This window comes from Microtus ochrogaster, linkage group LG4 (genome assembly GCF_000317375.1).
Source record: "Microtus ochrogaster isolate Prairie Vole_2 linkage group LG4, MicOch1.0, whole genome shotgun sequence".
Lineage (NCBI taxonomy): Eukaryota > Metazoa > Chordata > Mammalia > Rodentia > Cricetidae > Microtus > Microtus ochrogaster.
Genome location: NC_022030.1, coordinates 8,587,312 through 8,605,869, shown reverse-complemented (window position 1 = coordinate 8,605,869; position 18,558 = coordinate 8,587,312). Strand labels below are relative to the sequence as shown.

Sequence of the window (18,558 nt, the reverse complement as noted above, 5' to 3'; positions counted from 1 at the left end):
CGTTTAAAAGGAACTGTTCTTGTCTTTCTGTATACACCAAGTGTTACCAAGTTTTGGTTGTTTTGCTTTGGTTGTTCGGTCTGAATTTTATCTTAGTTTGTTAAGCAGTTCGCTTCAGATCTGAGGAAATAGCTTAGAGGCAGAATACTTGCCAGTCATGACCAACATCTCCCCCACAAGAGCCATCATAATAAATGTGCTTCAGAATAAAATAAATATCAAGTTGTTTTGTATTATAAAATGTGTTAGTGTTATCTAGACACATATTAATTCAATCGCAATAGGCCATGCCATCTTAGTTCCCTTTCTTGTTTCTGTGACAGCAGTACCCAGCGAAAGAAACTCAAGGGAGAAAGGTTCTGCCCACCATTGTAGGGAGGTCGGATGTAGAACTTGAAGCAGCTGGAATACCTTCGTGCTAGTGCTCAGCTTGCCTTCTTCACTCTCTTACAATCCCCTGTCCAGGGAATGGCGCCGCCCACAATGGGTAGGTCTTTCCATTAGGAAAATTCCTTGTAGTCCTCATAGACAAGCTCCAGGCCAGCCTCATCTAGACAACCCCTCATCGAGACTCCATTCCTGGGTCCTTCTAGATTGTCTAGATTTAGTTAACAACTCAAACTAACCATGCCAGCAACATATTCAACCTCCTTTTCCTTCTTGCCACATTTTAAAAATTATTTTCTTTTAAGTTAGGGTACAGAGTAATGGGTTTCATCCTGTTATCAGCATACACAGCTGTCATTATACCGTGCTCCCGTTTGTTCAGCCTCCATCTCCTCTCCTGGTGTCCCTTTCCAACTACTGTTTGGTTCTCCTTCTCCCCTCCATTAGTCCACTCTTTAGCTTTCTTATTATCCCGCTTCCTCCCTTCTTTGCTTCCCTTCCTCCTTCCTTCTCTCCTTAAACCCTTGCCTTTGGGCTAAGTCTTTCCATGTTTTATTAACTCTGGTAATTTCTAGATTTTGTGTAGCACAAAAATACTTACTTGGGGCCAATGAGATGGTTCAGCCAGTGAAGGTTCCTGCCACCACGCTTGATAACCTGAGCTCAACCCCCAGAACCCAAATAGAGAACAGCACCCACAAGTTCTTCTCTGGCTTACACACACACACACACACACACACACACACACACACACACTTTTGAACATAACTAACATTTTTTTTAACCACTCATTTGCACCTCAGTATTGTATACCCAGTCTGGTGCTCTTAGAGCACCTAGGTATTTGACATTTTAGTAATATTTGGAAGAGAAAGTCTTCTGACCTGAGCTGTTGCATCAGGGAAGAGATAACTGTGGAATTAGATCCAGGAAGTGTTAGAGAAGAGGTGAGTCACAGTTCCCTTATTAGTAGGTGAGCAATTTCAGGATTCATCTCTGCTGCACTGTTTCTGTAGCTCTTTCTCCAGCCACGCCAGGCTTTCTTGGCCCTGCTGAGAAGGTTGAACATGGAATAAGATTGATTTTTTTTAATAGACAGTTCATTCACTTACAGCAAATATTTTATGAGGCAGCTCAATACGCCTAGCATTGTTCCACATCCTAAGGCTCCTTCCTGCTATTGAAGGAATAACAGCAGTGAACAGTTGGCATAATATAGTAAGTACCAGTGGTTATGAGATCCTTCTAGAGCATCAAGACTGCTGTATTAGATGGAAGCATCCCCCAAGGATGCAGTGGATTTGTCATTAAAGCAGAGCTTGGGGTGAAGTGTAAGAACACCCACCCCCCATATCCCGGGAAGACCCCTCTAAGGAGGAGAGACAGTAGGTCTGGAGACTGTAGCGTGCTTCCTGTGGGAACAGCTGGAGAGAAGGGCAGGAGGGTATTGGGCAAGGGGGAGAGAAGTGATGAGGACCGTGGGAGAGGCAGCCAGTGACCTCAGACTGATTGATTCTGGGCGAGATGAGAAGTCACTGGATGAGTGGAGCAGGGTCGCTAATTAATGTCGTTTATGAAGATGAGCTCGCAGGGAATTGATGACTGATGCGAAGAGACCAGACAGTAGGTGACTGCCGTAATCCAGGGAATAAAACACGCGTGGGGACAGGGACAGAGGTGGCAATGATAGAGGCTCAGTGTGTCTCGTGGACACTGCTGAAGTTAAAGCAATTGAGGATGAATCTGTGCCCACTGGCCCCGCCCTTTCCGCGCCTGCGCTCCTCTGACCCTGGTTTCTACCATGTGGCCCATCATCATAGCCCCATCTTTGTGTGTTCTTTCTTCTGTCACATGACCAGTGAAGTCTCACTTCTGGTTTGATCCAGGCTTCTTCCTGCTTTCTAGCCTAATTACCTCAACAGGCCTAGAGAGAAGCACCAGGGCATCTTAGTCGCACTGCTAGCGGATGACCCTAAGCCAACTCTAGCATGCTAACTCATCTGCTTCTGCTGCTGCTCTCTCAAGTTGTACGTCATGCCGTCTCCAAACCTTGTTCTCCCGTGGCTGGTGCAGCCTCTGGAAAACCAAGGCAAGCAGAAAGTAGCTTTCCCCCAAACCACGTGACTGCCCCGCTTGCACCTGCTCCTATGTACACTCACCTGTCCTGCCACCATGATGGACAAACAGTTGCTAATCCTTTTCTCTCCCGTTGTATCCCAAGCGCCCAGTTTTTGGCATGCAATAGGCACTCGGTGTCTTCCTAATGGAATGAATATGGCCAACCTCTAGAGAACGTTAGATGTGCAATTTGCCCCACCCTCTTTGGCCTGATGGCATCTTTCTTGCTTGCACCATAACCGTCATTAGATGAACACCCCGAACTTTCTTTCATCTTGAAGGAAACTTCCTTTAATCTTTCATCTCCCTCCAATTCCACCAGGTTTTCCGTTCCTCTTTATTTCTCCAAAGAACTGTCTAGACTTGCTGTCTCGACTGCGTGTCTTCAGAGTTTCCCTTGAAGCCCTCCATACCGCCACCCTTAGCTCACTACACTACTCAAACTGCCCTCGTGCCCAGTAGGCACTTCCGGGGTTCCACACCAGTGCCTCTCAGAATGCGTCTTCTCCTGTCAGCAGCATTTTACATCATTTGTGAATCTTTTACTAAGCTTCCAGAAGACCACATTCCTTCCTGGTTCCCCTGTCCCTCATTGGGTGACTTCCTAGTCATGACTTCTCCTTTTCTTCTAGATGTCTTTCTAAACTGATACAGTAGGCTCAAATATGTGCCTCTATTCCTCTGTAACAGATTCATGCCTTGGGTGATCTCAGTGCATCCCCTTAGTTCTAAATCTCATGTGTGGAAGTTTTCTAAAATTCATTTTTTTTAAAGGCAAAGTCTCACACTGTAACCAGGTTGACCTGGCACTTACAATGTAGCTTGACCCTCCTGCTTCAGCCTCTGAATACTGCTATTACAGATGTAGGCTCTCTTGCCCAGCTTTAAATATCAATTTCTTGCCTAAACATAAACATTTATCTGTTGACTTGTCCATCTTCCCTTACCATAGATTTATCCAAGTCCAAGTATGTGCTTCTCAGAACCCTCTTAAAAACACACCAAAAGAAACTCAGTCACGATAGCTTTTTCCATCTCGATGAACCCGCACCATCCCACCAGGATACTCAGTGAGAAACATCAGGCACATCTGACTATTGTGTCCACCACTGCCAGAAAACTCAGTGGGATTACTAATTCTTAAACTGCCTTTAAAAACATCTCAAATTTTTAAAACCAAGCTGTGATAGTGCACGCCTTTAATCCCAGCACTCGGGTGGCAGAGGCAGGCAGCTCTGTGTGAGTTCGAGGCCAGCCTAGTTCCAGGATAGCCTCCAAAGCTACAGAGAAACCCTGTCTCAAAAAATTGAAACAACTAAGCCAATAAATAAAACCCCTCAAATGTGGGCATCCTGCACAGCGTAGGTCAACATGTGGTCCATGAGAGCAGGGATAAGGCAGGTGACAGGTGAGCTGGTGAGGACCACTCAGGTTTGAGCTGGTCAGTTCTCTGTGTATCAAGATGGCTCGTAGTAGGAACAGAAACAATGGGGAGAGTGTCAAGGAGTTTGACTTGTTGCATGGCTAGTCGGAAATCATTCACATTTGATTTTATAATTTACGTGATATATCACATCTGACCCCAGAAAAGAGGGAATGTTTTTACAGGCCTGTCTTATGGAAAGTGGGCAGGGTGGGCTCAATGGTTTGAAACTGTTCCTGATCAAAAGGGAAATCTCAGTTCTTTTTTTTTAAGATTTATTTATTTTTATTCCACATGTGGGAGTGTTTTGTCTCCATGTATGTATGTGCATTGTGTGTGTGGGTGTGTGTTTATGTGAGTGCAATGTCTACGGAAGCCAGAAGGGGGCGCTGAATCCTCTAGAACTTGAGTTTCCACCAGCTGTGAGCTGCCAGTGGGTTTTGGCAACTAAACCCATGTCCTCTGCAAGAGCAGTAAGGACTCTTAATGGCTGAGCCATCTCTCCAGCTCCAAGTTCAGTTCTTCTTAACAGATTAGTTTAACACAAAGCCAACTCTTGCCAGAGACTATAGGAAGCAGATTGACTGGCCAAGTCTGTCTGATGAAGGTCAACTTTATCAATCATAAATCACTAGGAAACACTACCAGGAGCTCATTAAAAGACAAGTACTCCACAGTTAACTGCGGTTTATGTTAATGACAATGTATGGACTTAGATAAAGTATGGCAACTGACTATTAATACTGAAAATATTAATAAATCTTGGAATAAAAATCATGTAATTCAAAATAGTAGATATAGACAAGATATTTAATGCAATTTAACAACCGTTCCCAATAAAACCCCAAAATGGAGTGAGGGTCAGGGAGGTGGTTGAAGAGGGTAAAATGGCTCCCGTGCCAACCTGATGACCTGAATTCTATCCCCCAAACCCAAGATAAAAGGAGGGAGAGAACCCAATCCTAGATGTTTTCCTCTGGCGTCGCCATGCATGCTCTGGTGTTTCTGCAGGTCCCATCAGAATGCAACTTAAGAGAAGGATGCTCCCTGCCATGGTCACTCCTTAACCCTGACAGGAACGAACTGTACAGCACAATTAGAAAAGCGATACTCTAGCAGGCATTGTCTCTGCATGGCTGAGTGCTTCTAGACACTCTGTGAGATCCTAAGTCCAATCCCTTGCACTGCTAAACAAACAAACAAACAAACAAACAAACGTCATATCCCATATCAGAAACAAGCACACAATTTGGAACGTTTGAGATTATATTACTACTCTTGGCACATTTTAAGTATGTGTACTTGTTAAATTTAGAAAAACTGCAAATTCTAAGCGAGTATAAATAATGCAGTGCGATGATTTAAGAAGCTATCAAGTTAATATGCAGAAATCAGTAGCCTCCGTATCTATAGTCAGAGTAAGAGGAGCCAAAGGTAACTTTAGTCTGGAGTGTGTGCTATCTGTACAAGTAAGCTGTAGAATAGTTTGAAAGCGCGGAAATATGAGGTGAGGAGATGTTCTCAGAGCAGAGATCTCAGTGCACAAATGCTGTCATTTCTTCCAGAGTTGATTTGCTAAGTTAACTCTACAGAGAAGTAGATTTGCTCTGTTCTGTCTTGGGGCTATTGGAAGAGGACCATGGGGAAGCTGGGCCCAGGCCTTGGTAGCAGGGGCGACTAGAAAACAGAAGAGCAACAGGAAGGGAAGCTGCCTGTGAAGATTTGTAAGCAGTCGGGAATCTTGCAGTGTGGGCCCTGCATGTAGGGGCCAGCAATACTTGATACCAAAACCAGAATATAGTTAGAAACAAGCTAGGTCTTCACTGGGTGTTGTAGGTCATCCAGCTGATGCTTCACATCAGATTGAGTCCTGTGAACAAAGATGGAGCTCTATGTCCTATCTCTGTTCTCTCATGTTAAGTCCTGTGAACAAAGATGGAGCTCTATGTCCTATCTCTGTACTCATGTTAATGTCAAGGCTGCAATTCAGTTCTGACAATGTTTTAAAAAACAAAACAAAACACTTCATTCTCAAAGGGTGCTAACAACTTTAGAAAGTGCAGAAGAAGCCACCCTCAAGGGCAAATTCTCCCGGGAAAACCCTGCTGTGTTTCCCAGGGAGGTTGGGGGCAGCCTGGTGAGGAAAGGCTGAAGAACACAGGAAGTGCAGGAGCTAACACATGCTTAGGCTGCACAGGAGCTAATGCAAAGCATCTGATTTGCATCCAGCAAGGATTGCATTTCCCGAAGTGCTTGGTGTAGGGGCTCTGACCTAAAATTTAAATTGTTGATAGAGCAGAGGGTGATGGCCAGACCCTTAGAAAAGAGACCCCGAAAGGTGGGTATTCTGCTTATTTACTGGGGCTAATTGTCCTAGAATAATTGCCCTAATTATTCCCCATGCAAGAACTCTTGCCATGTGTAAGGCTCGACAGTCTGTTTAAGGGGTGAAGAAAGGTAATTTGCTAATGAGAGCCACATGTCTTTGATACTAAAAGCAGTAATGCGGCATGGCAAGAAGAAAGTTGAAATGATTTCCAAGTGTCTGTGCTGCCCGTATCTAAACAGCGGACAAACACGCGGGAGCGAAAAGCGCCCTCAGAAGCGGGTATTCCAGACATTCCAGAAAATGCCCTGTGTCTCAGCTGTGGAAACGCAGAAGTCCCGCCCTTTGTTCTTGCGTTGACTCTTCCCTTCAGCGTTCAGTCCATGTGAGGTTTGCAGAGCGATCTGTTGCAGGTGCCAAAATGCTTCCCGCAGGTAGATAGGCGGGCTCTCCAGGTGCCATTGTGGGGGGCTGCATTGGACGGTGTGTTCGTGGATTCTGGGAACGTGCACAGAGGCTCCATTGTCTGAGGGAAAGGGCACCAGGTGCCAGTTACTCAATCTCTTGCATAAAATTCATCCCCAGAGTGATGAGTTGGATTGGAATTTTGGCAATCAATCGTTGGCCTTGGTGGTAGTAACAGAAACTGAAATTGTCTTTTCTAGTTCCTGTTATTTTTTTGAACCGGCACCCTGGGGGTGTTTTAGGTTTCGTTAAAGGAAATACTTAAAGCAAAGAAAGACTTTGAAGACAGCGGCAGGGGCCTCGCTCCTTGCTGTAACCGGAGGCTCATTTGAACCTGATGCAGAGAGCACAGGTTCGAGACAGCTTCCCCACCTGTTCAAGCCGGTTCCTTTGCTTCCTTACGTGTGCTTTGGTTTCTTTCACTGTAAAGAGATGAAGCCACATGTGGCTCGCGGGGGACAGCCCTGGTTTGCAGCTGCTTGCCTGTGTAATTATTAATAGCTCGGCTCTGCTCTCAAAGGCATTGGAGTTTTGATATAGATGGTATCTCACTGTGCTCTATCCCCCAACCCCAAAGAGTGTTATAAGGGTGAGCGGACGGATGTCCGGAAAGCCCTGTGTGTAGTGCCCGGAACGACATACTGTGTGCTCACGTAATGATGATTACTTTTATTAAACTGTCCAAGCCAGACATCAAAGAACATGGCACAATAGACAATGTCTGCTTTATGAAAATTTGGCCACCCTCCCAATCATCTTGTCTCTTATTCTGCCCACATGGAGTTTCCTGCCTGAAGCAATGGATTTGAGTTCTTTTGGCAGCTACTAAAAAAAATATGATTATCCTGACTTCACAGGTCACCCCCAGGTACAGCTCCTCCCAGCAGTCCTGCAGTTTCTAACTTTGTAATCCTAGCAGCACAGCTTAAAATTTCTCCAGAATCTGTCCCCTCATTGTCTCCCGTTTTCCTTACGAATCCTACAAAATGGGTGTTTTGATGTTTGTGATTGTTGTTTTAACGGTTTGGAATTTGAGACTCAGAATCAGGGAACACTTTCACATAATCGCACAACTAGAAGGCGTCAGGGAGAGCATGGGTCCAGGGCTTCTCAGACTTAAATCCTTTTTATTGTACCGTGTTACTTATTAAAAGGGTGGCATGGCCAACCTGCCCCTTCTCCCAATTTCTTTACTTCCGTTATGCCACTTTTTGGGCTTCTCTCTATCTATATATCTATTTTTGGTTGGCCTGGCATTCCTAGTTAAGGATTCTGGAGGGTTTGGAGAGAGGAGCACCTTGGCATGACCTACAGTGTGAAAAGAGACTATACTGCTGGAAAGGGAGGGTTGGGGGTGGGTGATGAGCAGTAACAGGAAGAGGAGACAGTTACTGGGCTGGTTTAGGAGCCAGGGTGTTAGGAGATGTTGTTTGTCATCCTCCAGTCCAGTCGCTATAACAAGTACTAAGTAACTTTTTGTAAGAAGAAAAAGGTTGTTAGTGTCTTGTAGACTGGAGGTTTCTGCCCACTAATGCTTGGTCTTCTTGTTTGTGGGGCCTGTGGAGAGTCAGCATTTCATGACAGAAATGAAGAATCAAGCAAAACCATCTACGTGTAGCCAGAGGACAAATACATCAGCAGAAGGAGGAGCCAGAATTCCAGTCTCCTCTTTGAGGGCATTTTCACCATGAACCAAAATCCTCTCACTTGGCCCCGCCTCCTAACAGTCCCAACATCGTTAGGTAGGATGGAGCTGGGAAGAGGCCTCTAACACGGGGGTGTAACACATGGGGTGGGTAACCATCCAGACCGCATCTTTCTTAATAGAACCCATAGGAAAGACTGTCACTGAGACTCAGCGGGGGGTTCCTGGTCCCTGCAATGTTTGTAAACAGATTGGGTCTGGGAGTTGAATCTTTCTGAAAGTCATCCACCCTGGCCTTTTCTGGGTTGGATGGTGGTACCGAGGAACAGCCACATCGCCTAGGAAATCTGCTCACCAGAGAAGAGAGGGCTTTGGGAGCTTGGTAAAATAGATTTGCTTTGTGAGTGAGTTGTCACCCTGTAGCCAGCCCTGGGGATGATCCTTCCATGGCAACCAAAACTGCAGGGAAGTCCTGCCTCTCTGTGAAAGCGGTCCACTCTGACATCATCCAGAAAAGTAGGTTAGTAGGCCTGCGGAGCCTCCTCCGGGTGCTGAGGAGACAAGAGTGGTGCTTGTCGCTGGTCCTTGGTGATGTCACCTGGGAAAGGAACTCATATGTCGTCCACCAGCCCAGGCCTCCATAGCGTTTTTGCCAGGAGTTGCTTTCTACCCTCCAAATTTATGCTGCCTGTTCTGCTGGAGTAAACTTCTAACTCACTCGATTGAGATTCCACCTCAGACACGTGACTGTTTCACAAACTGCCATGATGTTCTCAAATGAAATCAGTTTTAATACACATATGTGTGTGTGTCTGCACCTTGCAGACAAAGAAAAGTGTTAAAAGTCCGAGTTAACAAGAGTGTCGAAACTGCAAAAAGTCTGGAACCGATGGGTTTACACCAGTGGGCTTAGCTTCTGATGCCAAAAAGTCTGGAACCGATGGGTTTACACCAGTGGGCTTAGCTTCTGATGCCTCAGAAATCCATTTGATCAACTTGATGGTCTACTTCTTTTATTATTGTATGAGTGTGAGCAAGCACATGCCATGTGGCATGTGGAGGTCAAGAGACAACTTGAAAGACTCGGTTCTCCCCTCTCATGTGCGTTCCTGGTTTTGAACTTGGCAATGGGAAGTACCAGTACCCACTAAGTCATCTTGCTGGGAATTTTGTAAGATCTGTGTGTGATCTGATCATCAGACTAGTGTTCCGGTTAGTGCCATAGTCTGTTGTCAGTGACACACGCTCAGCTTATACAGAGAGTCTATTTGTCTAGTTACAAATATTAATCCACATTTTTTTAGATTAAAAAGAAACTAGATGGTCTTTTTGTGTTTTGCAAGTTAGCAATGGTAAACATAGATAATGAGATATTTAATTACACACACACACACACACACACACACACACACACACACACACGTTTTTGAGACTGGGGTTCTCTGTATAGCCCTGGCTTTCTGTGTCTGCCATGCCATCGTATTTAGCAGTCACGACACATGCACATTTATTAAGACCTAAGAGTCCCTCCCGGTGCAGAAGATGGCGTTTCAGAGAGGCCGGGACTTTGTACCATTCAGCCTTGTCCCAAGACCGTTTTTCAGATTTGTGTCTCTCAAGCAGTAGAAGGGATGGGTATTTTTCAGGCAGTCTTTTTTCATAGCAGTAAACGGTGGTTGTGACTGGAGGTTTCTCTTCCGCCTGCCATTTTGCAAATAACCACTCTGAGGCTTACTATTAATTACAAACTGTTTGGCCTACTAGCTCAGGCTTATATTAACTAGCTCTTACAACTTAAATTAACCCATTTCTATTATTCTATGTTTTGCCATGAGGCTTGTGGCTTGTTACCTCACATCTTGCTTCCCCAGTGACTGCTGTTGTCTCCCTGACTTTGCCTTCTTTCTTCCTGTCTCTCTGCTTGGATTTCCCACCTAGTTATATTTTGGTCTGCTATAGGCCAAAGCAATTTCTTTATTAGCCAATGGTAATAAAACATATTCACAGCATAGAGAGGAACATCCCACATCAAGTGATGGAAGTGGCCTTGTGTCTGAGGTGACATGATGATCTAATTATTCTCTATTAATAAAAACTTGGGAGGCAGATATTGGGGTAAGAACCTGAATGATCAGAGAAGGGGTGGAGAAGAAATCAGGGATCTCCTGTCTCTTCTGTTCCTCCATCCAGAAGGCTGCCTTTCTAAGCCCCGCCTTCCTGCTCCTGTCTCTCCATCTCTCCTCAGTCCTCTATGTTTAATTTCAGTCAGCTAGTGGCTCACTCCGCCTTCTGATTCAAAGCAAGCTTTATTGTCAGAATACAGTCAAAATATCACACAACGGTGACGGACTGATGTCTTTCTGTATTTCTATTTCTTCCATGTGTTCCTTACATCCTACAAGGCATCCAGACACGCCATTTAAAGCTAGATAAATCTTTACGAATGCAAACAAGTCATGAGTGGGGGGGGGGAGAGATATTGAGAGATTCCTTACCAATACTAAATAACAGTTACCTTTGCTCCAGGGCCTTAGCCAAGAGAGGTTAAAATGACCTGGGAGCTGCTTACACAGGTTCATGACCCTATCTTTTTCAACACCTAATTTGTATAGTGGTGTTTCAGTTTAAATTCTATAAACTTGATTATTCCTTTCACATTTATTGTATATCTTAAATGGCTGTTTCCTCACAACAAGCCAGGAATTTTGTTGTTGTTTTGTTTTAAGCATGGTGCATTTATTTTGAGTTCTTGGGCCATCCTCATTACAGAACTGGCTGCCCGGGAGCTCTGGTGAAGTCTTGTTTAAAATGCTTGCCAACCCAGCTTTCTTGCTTACGTGTCTTCAGGTATTGCACGGAAGGGCACTGAAGAAGGCCTCTTCAGGGAGAATGCTAATCTGTATCAGAAAGAACGCAGCTAAAATGTTGTCCTTGAGTTCCGATAAGGCCCAGAACACAGCGTTAGTCAGCCTCTTAGAACTTAACAATTTCACACTGATTTTTTAAAGCCCGTATAGATAGCTTCATAAGCACCAAATAGTTGAACAATGGCTCCATCGTTTTGTGTGTGAAGCATTCCTGGAGGTCAGAGCCTAAAGGAAATAGGATTGAAGCTAGAAATTGCTTTGAGCAAAACTGAGTTTTAATACAGATAGAAAGTGGTGGCCTTAGCGATGACATTTTTTCGGGCTTCTGATGTTAGACAAAATCAACAGGCTTTTAACCATGGCAGAGTTAAGCAAAACTGGAAGGCTGTAAAGATTCTGTAAGTCAGCAAAACCTCTGCTATGCCGGCATTCTCCAGACGAAGGACACAGCGAATCATGTGTGGAAGGTCACACGGAGATTATTGCTCTGCTCTTAGAAGGGGAACTGTTTGGGGACTTGCTTTAAGTTAGTCTCATTTTTTAAATAACTACTTGTAGCTGTTCCTGCTAATTACATACATTGTTTCTCTCTCCCACCGCAGTGTTCTGTCTCTTCATCTGAAGAAGAAAGATTTATCAGCATCAGACGACCTCGGACGCCAACCTCAGCTGACTTCTCCGACCTTCACACTCAGACAAACTGGACCAAGTCCCTGCCGCTGCCAACACCAGAAGAGAAGACGCGGCAGCAAGCCCAGACAGTCCAGGCTGATGTGGTTCCTATTAACATAACTGGTATGTTTGCAGCGTGGACAGAGTCAGGGTGTCCTTGGGAGAGTGCCTTTGGCTTTGTTAGCTCTACGCTGTCAGCATTTTCTTTATGCACCGAAGTGAAGAGCTGTGGGGTGGCCTCCTACTCTTTATGTGATGAAGAAAACACTAGAACTGTATATGTGTGTATGTAAAAAAACACCTGTTGTTTGTTAAATAAGGGAGAACTCGACGGTTCAACCGTTTGTGGAGAGATGGCTTTTGAACTGCACTGTTCTTAACTAAGATTTTGGTTCTGTAGGAATATCCTGTCTTTGTGGTCCTTAGCAGCAAAAACTGTATACTATCATAAGAAATATTTCTAGAAATGAGAAGAAAATGTTTCATTCTGTTTATACTGATTATTTTCTTGTCTTTTGTTTGTTCAAATGGAAAAGAAGGAATGTTTGAGATAAAGGCATCAATTAAATTATAACCAAAGCATATCTTTAAAAAAATCTCAGTAGAATGATAAGAGAGTATGCCTCAGTTTCTAAAAGCTGAGTCTCAATCCTCAAGTAAAGATTCATTTCTGCCAAGGGAATGATTTTAAGAATTGGCACATTGGCCATACTGTGGCTACTAATTGTTGAGTTGAATCATTGACTCTTTAGATGATTAAGGCAACAAGTAATAGAACACAGAGAGCTCCAAGCTGAGCATAACTTTAGAAGAGCTGTTCACAAAGAGCCCGGATTTGCCGTCTTTATTCCACCAGTGTCTTCCAAGAGAACTGGTGAGCAGTGTGAGTGAAGGGGCACAAAATACAAAATGGTAAAGTGTGGAAGGGCACTTAGAAGAAATCTCACACTAGCTCAGAATTGAGAAATAGATGGTTATTTATTTAAGGGTAAACTCACAAATCAGAATCCTCTGCTGGAACGGAGAACAAAAACTGAATCCATCAACCAGAGAGAAAACCGACACAGGCTCTACATGGGCTTATATAGTATAAGAGGCCATGCACCAGTGGGCGGGTAACCACTGGCTGTAAGACTTCCTAGAGCAGTAAAGAGTTCATAGTAGCTGGACCAGGCCCCGAGTTTAGTCCTCAGTGTGTGTGTGTGTGTATGTCCACACACATGAACTCATATTGCCATCAACTATGTTGGTGTATTACATAGGAATAAATGATTAGTGTCATATACACAGAATCCACACAAAGCCTTCTCTCTGTGTCCTTAAAACTGGCTGACCGAGAGGAAGAAGTTTTCATTGACTATTAGGATGAAAGCCTACCGCATCCTATCTTTTGAGGCTATTGCTGTTGGAAGGCTTGTTACCATGGTACCAATAAACTTGCAAGGCATAATAACATTTAGATAAGATGTGTTTTGTTTTTTTTAAAAAAAAAAAACCAGAGTATATTTAGAAAGTAAGTGTAGAATTTTCATGGAAATTTAATAAATACATGAACTACTTCCAATTCCATGTACATATTTTACATTTTTACAAACTTACGCCATAAAGAAACAGTATGACATTTTAACTCATTTTCTTCATAAACAGCATTGCTGATGTCTGTGAGCATGGCTCCCTTCCACCTAGCTCACGTCGATAAAATATGACTGTTCTAAGTAGCTATGCTGGAGAGCAGTGTGGTGCTTACTCCTGACGTCATTAGGCATCCGCATGCTTATATTTTCCACAAGAACACGGGTCATTTGATGGATGAAAAGCAGAAGAAATGTGACTATGTGATTGAAAGCATCAAAATAATACTATAAGCTATGCATATTATGTCATGAAGCATGACAGCCCTCTAAGGAATGAGAGTGAAAGGTTCTGCCTTGAAGTGAGGAGCAGGAAGCTAGAGTAAGGAGGGGTTTAGGCCAGAAGCAGTGTTTGCAGTGAAATGCGTCCTTGCAGATGGCTCGCCCAGGTGTTTCTCTGAGCGTTCTTACCTGTCTGGCTGCTAAATAGACAGGAAGTACTTAGATAGATATAAAAGGAGGTTTTCAAATGCCACCCACCCTAGGTGAATGAATGCTAATAATGAACTGGACAACGTGAGACCTGTTTTTAATCGTGTGGCTGGCATTTTCACAGAGCGCCAGCATTAACCTAACAGCTGTATACATATTGATCTGTTGTCTGCGTCTGTGTGTTCACATAGACACACGTGTTTCTGAAGGATGCATTTCTCTAGTCTGGTCCAAAGAAGCAGTACGTTTAAAGCTTTCACTCCAGGTGGTTGGGCTGGCACGGCTTCTTCAGCCTCCTACACTTTATTTATTTCTAAGATTCCAGATTTCTTTAGATAAAAATGCCACTGCTTGTAGGAAATCTCCACATGCTTGTGAATTTTGGTGATATTGATGCGCTCACTTGGTTTTTAAGTACGGCTTTGGAAGAACAAATGCCGCTACATATATGACGCCTAGCAGGGTTAGAGATACAGAGCAGTGAACCACTGCCTGCAAGGGAATTTAATCCCTTTAGTTACAGTCTTTCAGAGACTTGGTATGTTCTAAAGGTTAAGAAGGGGAAATGTTTTAAATAAAAAGAACATGTGACCATGTGCGCCATCGTCTGCCACATGGATCAAGTCTTTCACCTAAACGATTAGTGTACAGGTCCACACGCTCTGAAAGCATTTGTTAACTGTTTAGCTCCGATGCTGGGCTGAGGCTGTGTGTCAGTGATGGGGAACAATTCAATTCAACAGATAATTATCTCCTAACGACACGGTACTGTCGAGGATGCCAGGGTCTACAAGACACAGCCTCTATTTAAGGAAGTGTTTGACCCCAGCCTGTGGCAGAGCCCTTTCTTGGTCACAGTGTGAAGCAATGAGAATGTTGTAGATAGATTTTCATCCTCAGTGCTTCACAGGTTGTTTTTTATTTCTACCCCACCCACAAAGCCAGAAAACTGGGGACGAGGTGCAACTTTCTGAGACTGTTTTGTCCACGTTGGATGCCTCCCTAGAGGGAATATTTTTTCTTTGGTTTCAGGAAACTCATAAAGCACTGAACGACTTCCCCTTTGCAGCGCTGGTGAAGCTGTTGTGTCTGTGTGGTCTGTTTATCCCCGAATGGTACCTACTGACGCTTCAGGCCCTGCTCAGAACTGCTCCTGCTTTTCTCTGTGCAGAGCAAAGTTGCAAAGATTTGCAAGCGTACACGTATTTATTAGTCTGTTCCTCAGTGGGTGGTGTGTGTTTAAAAACGGCCTTGTTTTAATGAGGCCAGGCTCACACTTCATTCCTATGAAGTAGAAGTTTCATTGTCTGCCGTGTGTCCACTTTGAAGACACGACAATATTATCAAACAAGAGTGACGAGTGACAAGTTCACACTTCTCTCATGCACAGGATGGTGCTAGAAGTATGGGATTTCTATGAATATGTGTATTTTTAGACGTCTCATTTTTAAGAGAATAACTGTGTAAAAAGCCCAATCTCCCCCCCCCCCCAAAAAAAAACTTCCTTTAGCCAAAATGGCAAATCATTCAAATGAGTCTGTAACTGATGCTGGCAGAGACCTTGTACCTTTCTGGTTTCTCACAGTGCGCTAACCTGCTTGGACTTGGGCAAACTGCTCCATGGACACGGTCCTGGGTGCCACAATCTGAAATGGGATTAACTTTCAAAGATGCGGATAAGAATTGGGGGTGCAACACTTGCCCAGCCTGTGTCAGACCCTGGGTTCAAGCCCCTAGCACCTTAAGAAATTGTGAACAATAAAGGGAGAGTTGAGCTTTGAAAACAGCAGTGTTGCTGGGTCTCACTACGGTGGAAAGGCTTTATCATTATAAGGCAGTCTGGTTTCCATGACATCACCTCCCATCCAAATTGTTAACCTTCTTGACCGACATTTGATAAGCTCCGGCTTCCACTTGCTTTAACACACAAGCATGATACTGGTCTCTATGGGATGACCAGATGAGTACAACGGATTTGTTGCCCCTGGCACATACCCACTGATGTAGAGTGATCCTTGTGATCTCTTTACGAAGCGCTCACTGGCCAGGTCATTCATTCTCCAGTGACAAACAATCACCCTGGCAGTGTGTCGTTAGCAAATTTGGAGCTCGTTTGGGAGTGAGTCGGAGGGGCCCTCCTTTGGAGGACACACCGCAGACCCTGGAAACAGCCTTCTGATGATACTGTGCTTTCCCGCCTTTGTTCATCCTCCAGCCTCCATCATCACGTGACTGGCTAACCTCATTATTAATACCTTCTTATCATTTTACAAGCTTCTGGAAGGACGTGCATGGTGTCAGCTTGCTCGACAATTAACATTGCTCTGCTTCTTCTACTATTCTACGTTAGGGGAGAATTTTGATCGTCAGGCCAGCCTTCGGCGGTCTCTAATTTACACAGACACTCTGGTAAGACGACCGAAGAAAGTCAAAAGGAGAAAGACTATTTCAGGAATCCCTGACATCATTCAGAAGGAGCTAGGTACGGTTCATCAGCATTGTATTCTCTTGTCCCTCCTCGCTGCTCCAATTTACCGCACTAACCTCATGTGTTTCGGTCAGTTCCACACGTTCCGTGGCCGGCTTCTGGGTGAGGTCTTGGGGGAAGTGGTCCCTGTGCAGAGAACCTGCTTTGGGGAAGTGGGATGGGGAGGAGATTCCATGGAAACTTAGCAACGTGGAAATTTAGGGCCTCCATCATCCTCTCCAGGGATCTTGACTTTTTATTTAGATCTTCTATTTAGCTCTTGGGCTTTCTCGGATGGAAACCTCATTCTAAGAGTCTACCTTTGGAGAAACACTGGCTAGGTTGTCCGACAATGCTGGTGGCATGTTGTCCTAAGAAGTGGCAGTCTGAGGTTATTTAATGGTGGATGCCAACGCTGTAGAAAGTGGTCATGAGGGCACCTGCTGCCAGGGCTAATGGCCTGAATTTGGTCCCTGGGACTCACGAAGTAGGAGACTCAACTCCCAAAAGTTGTGCTCTGACCAACACATGTGTGCCATGGCACATGGGGCATGTGCACACGTGTAACAAATACATGCACAAAAGTATAAAATATGTTCATATATGTTTGGCAATACCTCCATTTAAAGCAAACAGTTTCACAAGCTTTGTTTGTTCAACTTGAAAACAAATCAGGCTGGTGGAGTTGTTAGCTCACTGTCTGCTTGCCCTCTGCGCTCATGCTATTTTTCCTTATGCTATGATAACGCTTTCATCCACCTCCTGGAACCAGCTCCTCCCCGTGTGTTTCAGTGGGGCCCAGCAGGAGCGACAGCAGGGACAGCTTAGCACACTCCAGCGCCAGGCTGCTCCGGTGTGAATCCTGACATTTATTCATCCTCTGAGTAACCCTAGACACATCACTATCTTTCTGGGTCCCCTTCTTAGTTCTAAGGTCACATGGGATGGTGACCTTAATAGAATCTCTCTCATAGGATTGTTTGAGCACCAAATGAATTTATATACAGGATGTACTTGGTCCCTGGTACACTGTAATGGTCACTGTTCTCATTGTGGGATGTAATGTTACTGTCCTGAAATTCTCTTACTCTTCGTCAGCTTGTGGACTTCTAATAGTTACCCTAGCCTGATGTTTTAATTTACTTTTATTTACTGCTGAAGGTTACACTCGAGAAATGCAAGAGTCATTATCTCTGAAATTGCTTACAAGTCTTTGAGTCAAAATGAGCTTACCCTAGCAGCAGTGATATATATTAATTATATGCCTCGAGGTCCTGTTTTAGCTTCCAGGGCTATGGAGATTGCATGTATTCATTTCCCTCCAGGGTTGGTATTTAAATACCTTGTAGGAGGAAGGATGGACCCACTTTTCCTTAAGTGGCATTTTCCCCCGTACCAGCATCTAGTCCTAGAGCGTTTATGCCCTCCCTTCTGGACCGTAGAAACATTTGGATAAGAACGGTAGTGTTTTGCCTCTGCTGCACAGAGCTCCGGTGACCTTGTTCCAGTGCAAGGGTTTCAAAGCAAAGGCAGGGTCTGGAGAAATGACTCAGAGGTTAAGGGAGTTTACTGCTCTTACAGAGGACCCGAATTTGCTTCCCACTCCCACTGGGTGTCCCACGACCACCTGGGATCCCACAGCTCTGACCTCCAAGGTCACCTGCAATCTCTTGCACACCCTCTCCCCATGAATGTGCATGCATGTGCCCACACACAGGAAACAAAACAAACAAAGGACAACAACAAACAAAACAGAACAAAGGCAGGACCGGGCATGGTGATTTATACCTGTAATCCCAGCACTTGGAAGGTTGAAGCACTGCACAGTATTTGTGAACTGTCTGTAATCTGTGCACTGCACAGTATTCCTGAACTGTCTGTAATCTGTGCACTGCACAGTATTCCTGAACTGTCTGTAATCTGTGCACTGCACAGTATTCGTGAACTGTCTAATCTGTGCACTGCATAGTATTCCTGAACTGTCTGTAATCTACGCACTGCACAGTATTCGTGAACTATCTGTAATCTGTACACTGCACAGTATTCGTGAACTGTCTGTAATCTGTGCACTGCACAGTATTCATGAACTATCTGTAATCTGTGCACTGCACAGTATTCGTGAACT

General features: G+C 44.4%; 1 protein-coding gene across 6 annotated transcripts in view; it reads left to right on the top strand.

Annotated features, from left to right (window-relative positions):
* The window catches only part of Nhsl1 (NHS like 1), a 219,991-nt gene that overhangs the window by 183,548 nt on the left and 17,885 nt on the right, over positions 1-18,558 (top strand). For 5 of the 6 annotated variants that reach the window (XM_026786231.1, XM_013351438.2, XM_026786234.1 and 2 more), the window contains exons 4-5: positions 11,834-12,026; positions 16,317-16,448. In XM_026786231.1, coding sequence (XP_026642032.1) covers positions 11,834-12,026; positions 16,317-16,448 — 325 coding nt within the window. The remainder of the gene's footprint in view (positions 1-11,833; positions 12,027-16,316; positions 16,449-18,558) is intronic. The other variant, XM_026786232.1, reaches the window with a different exon arrangement.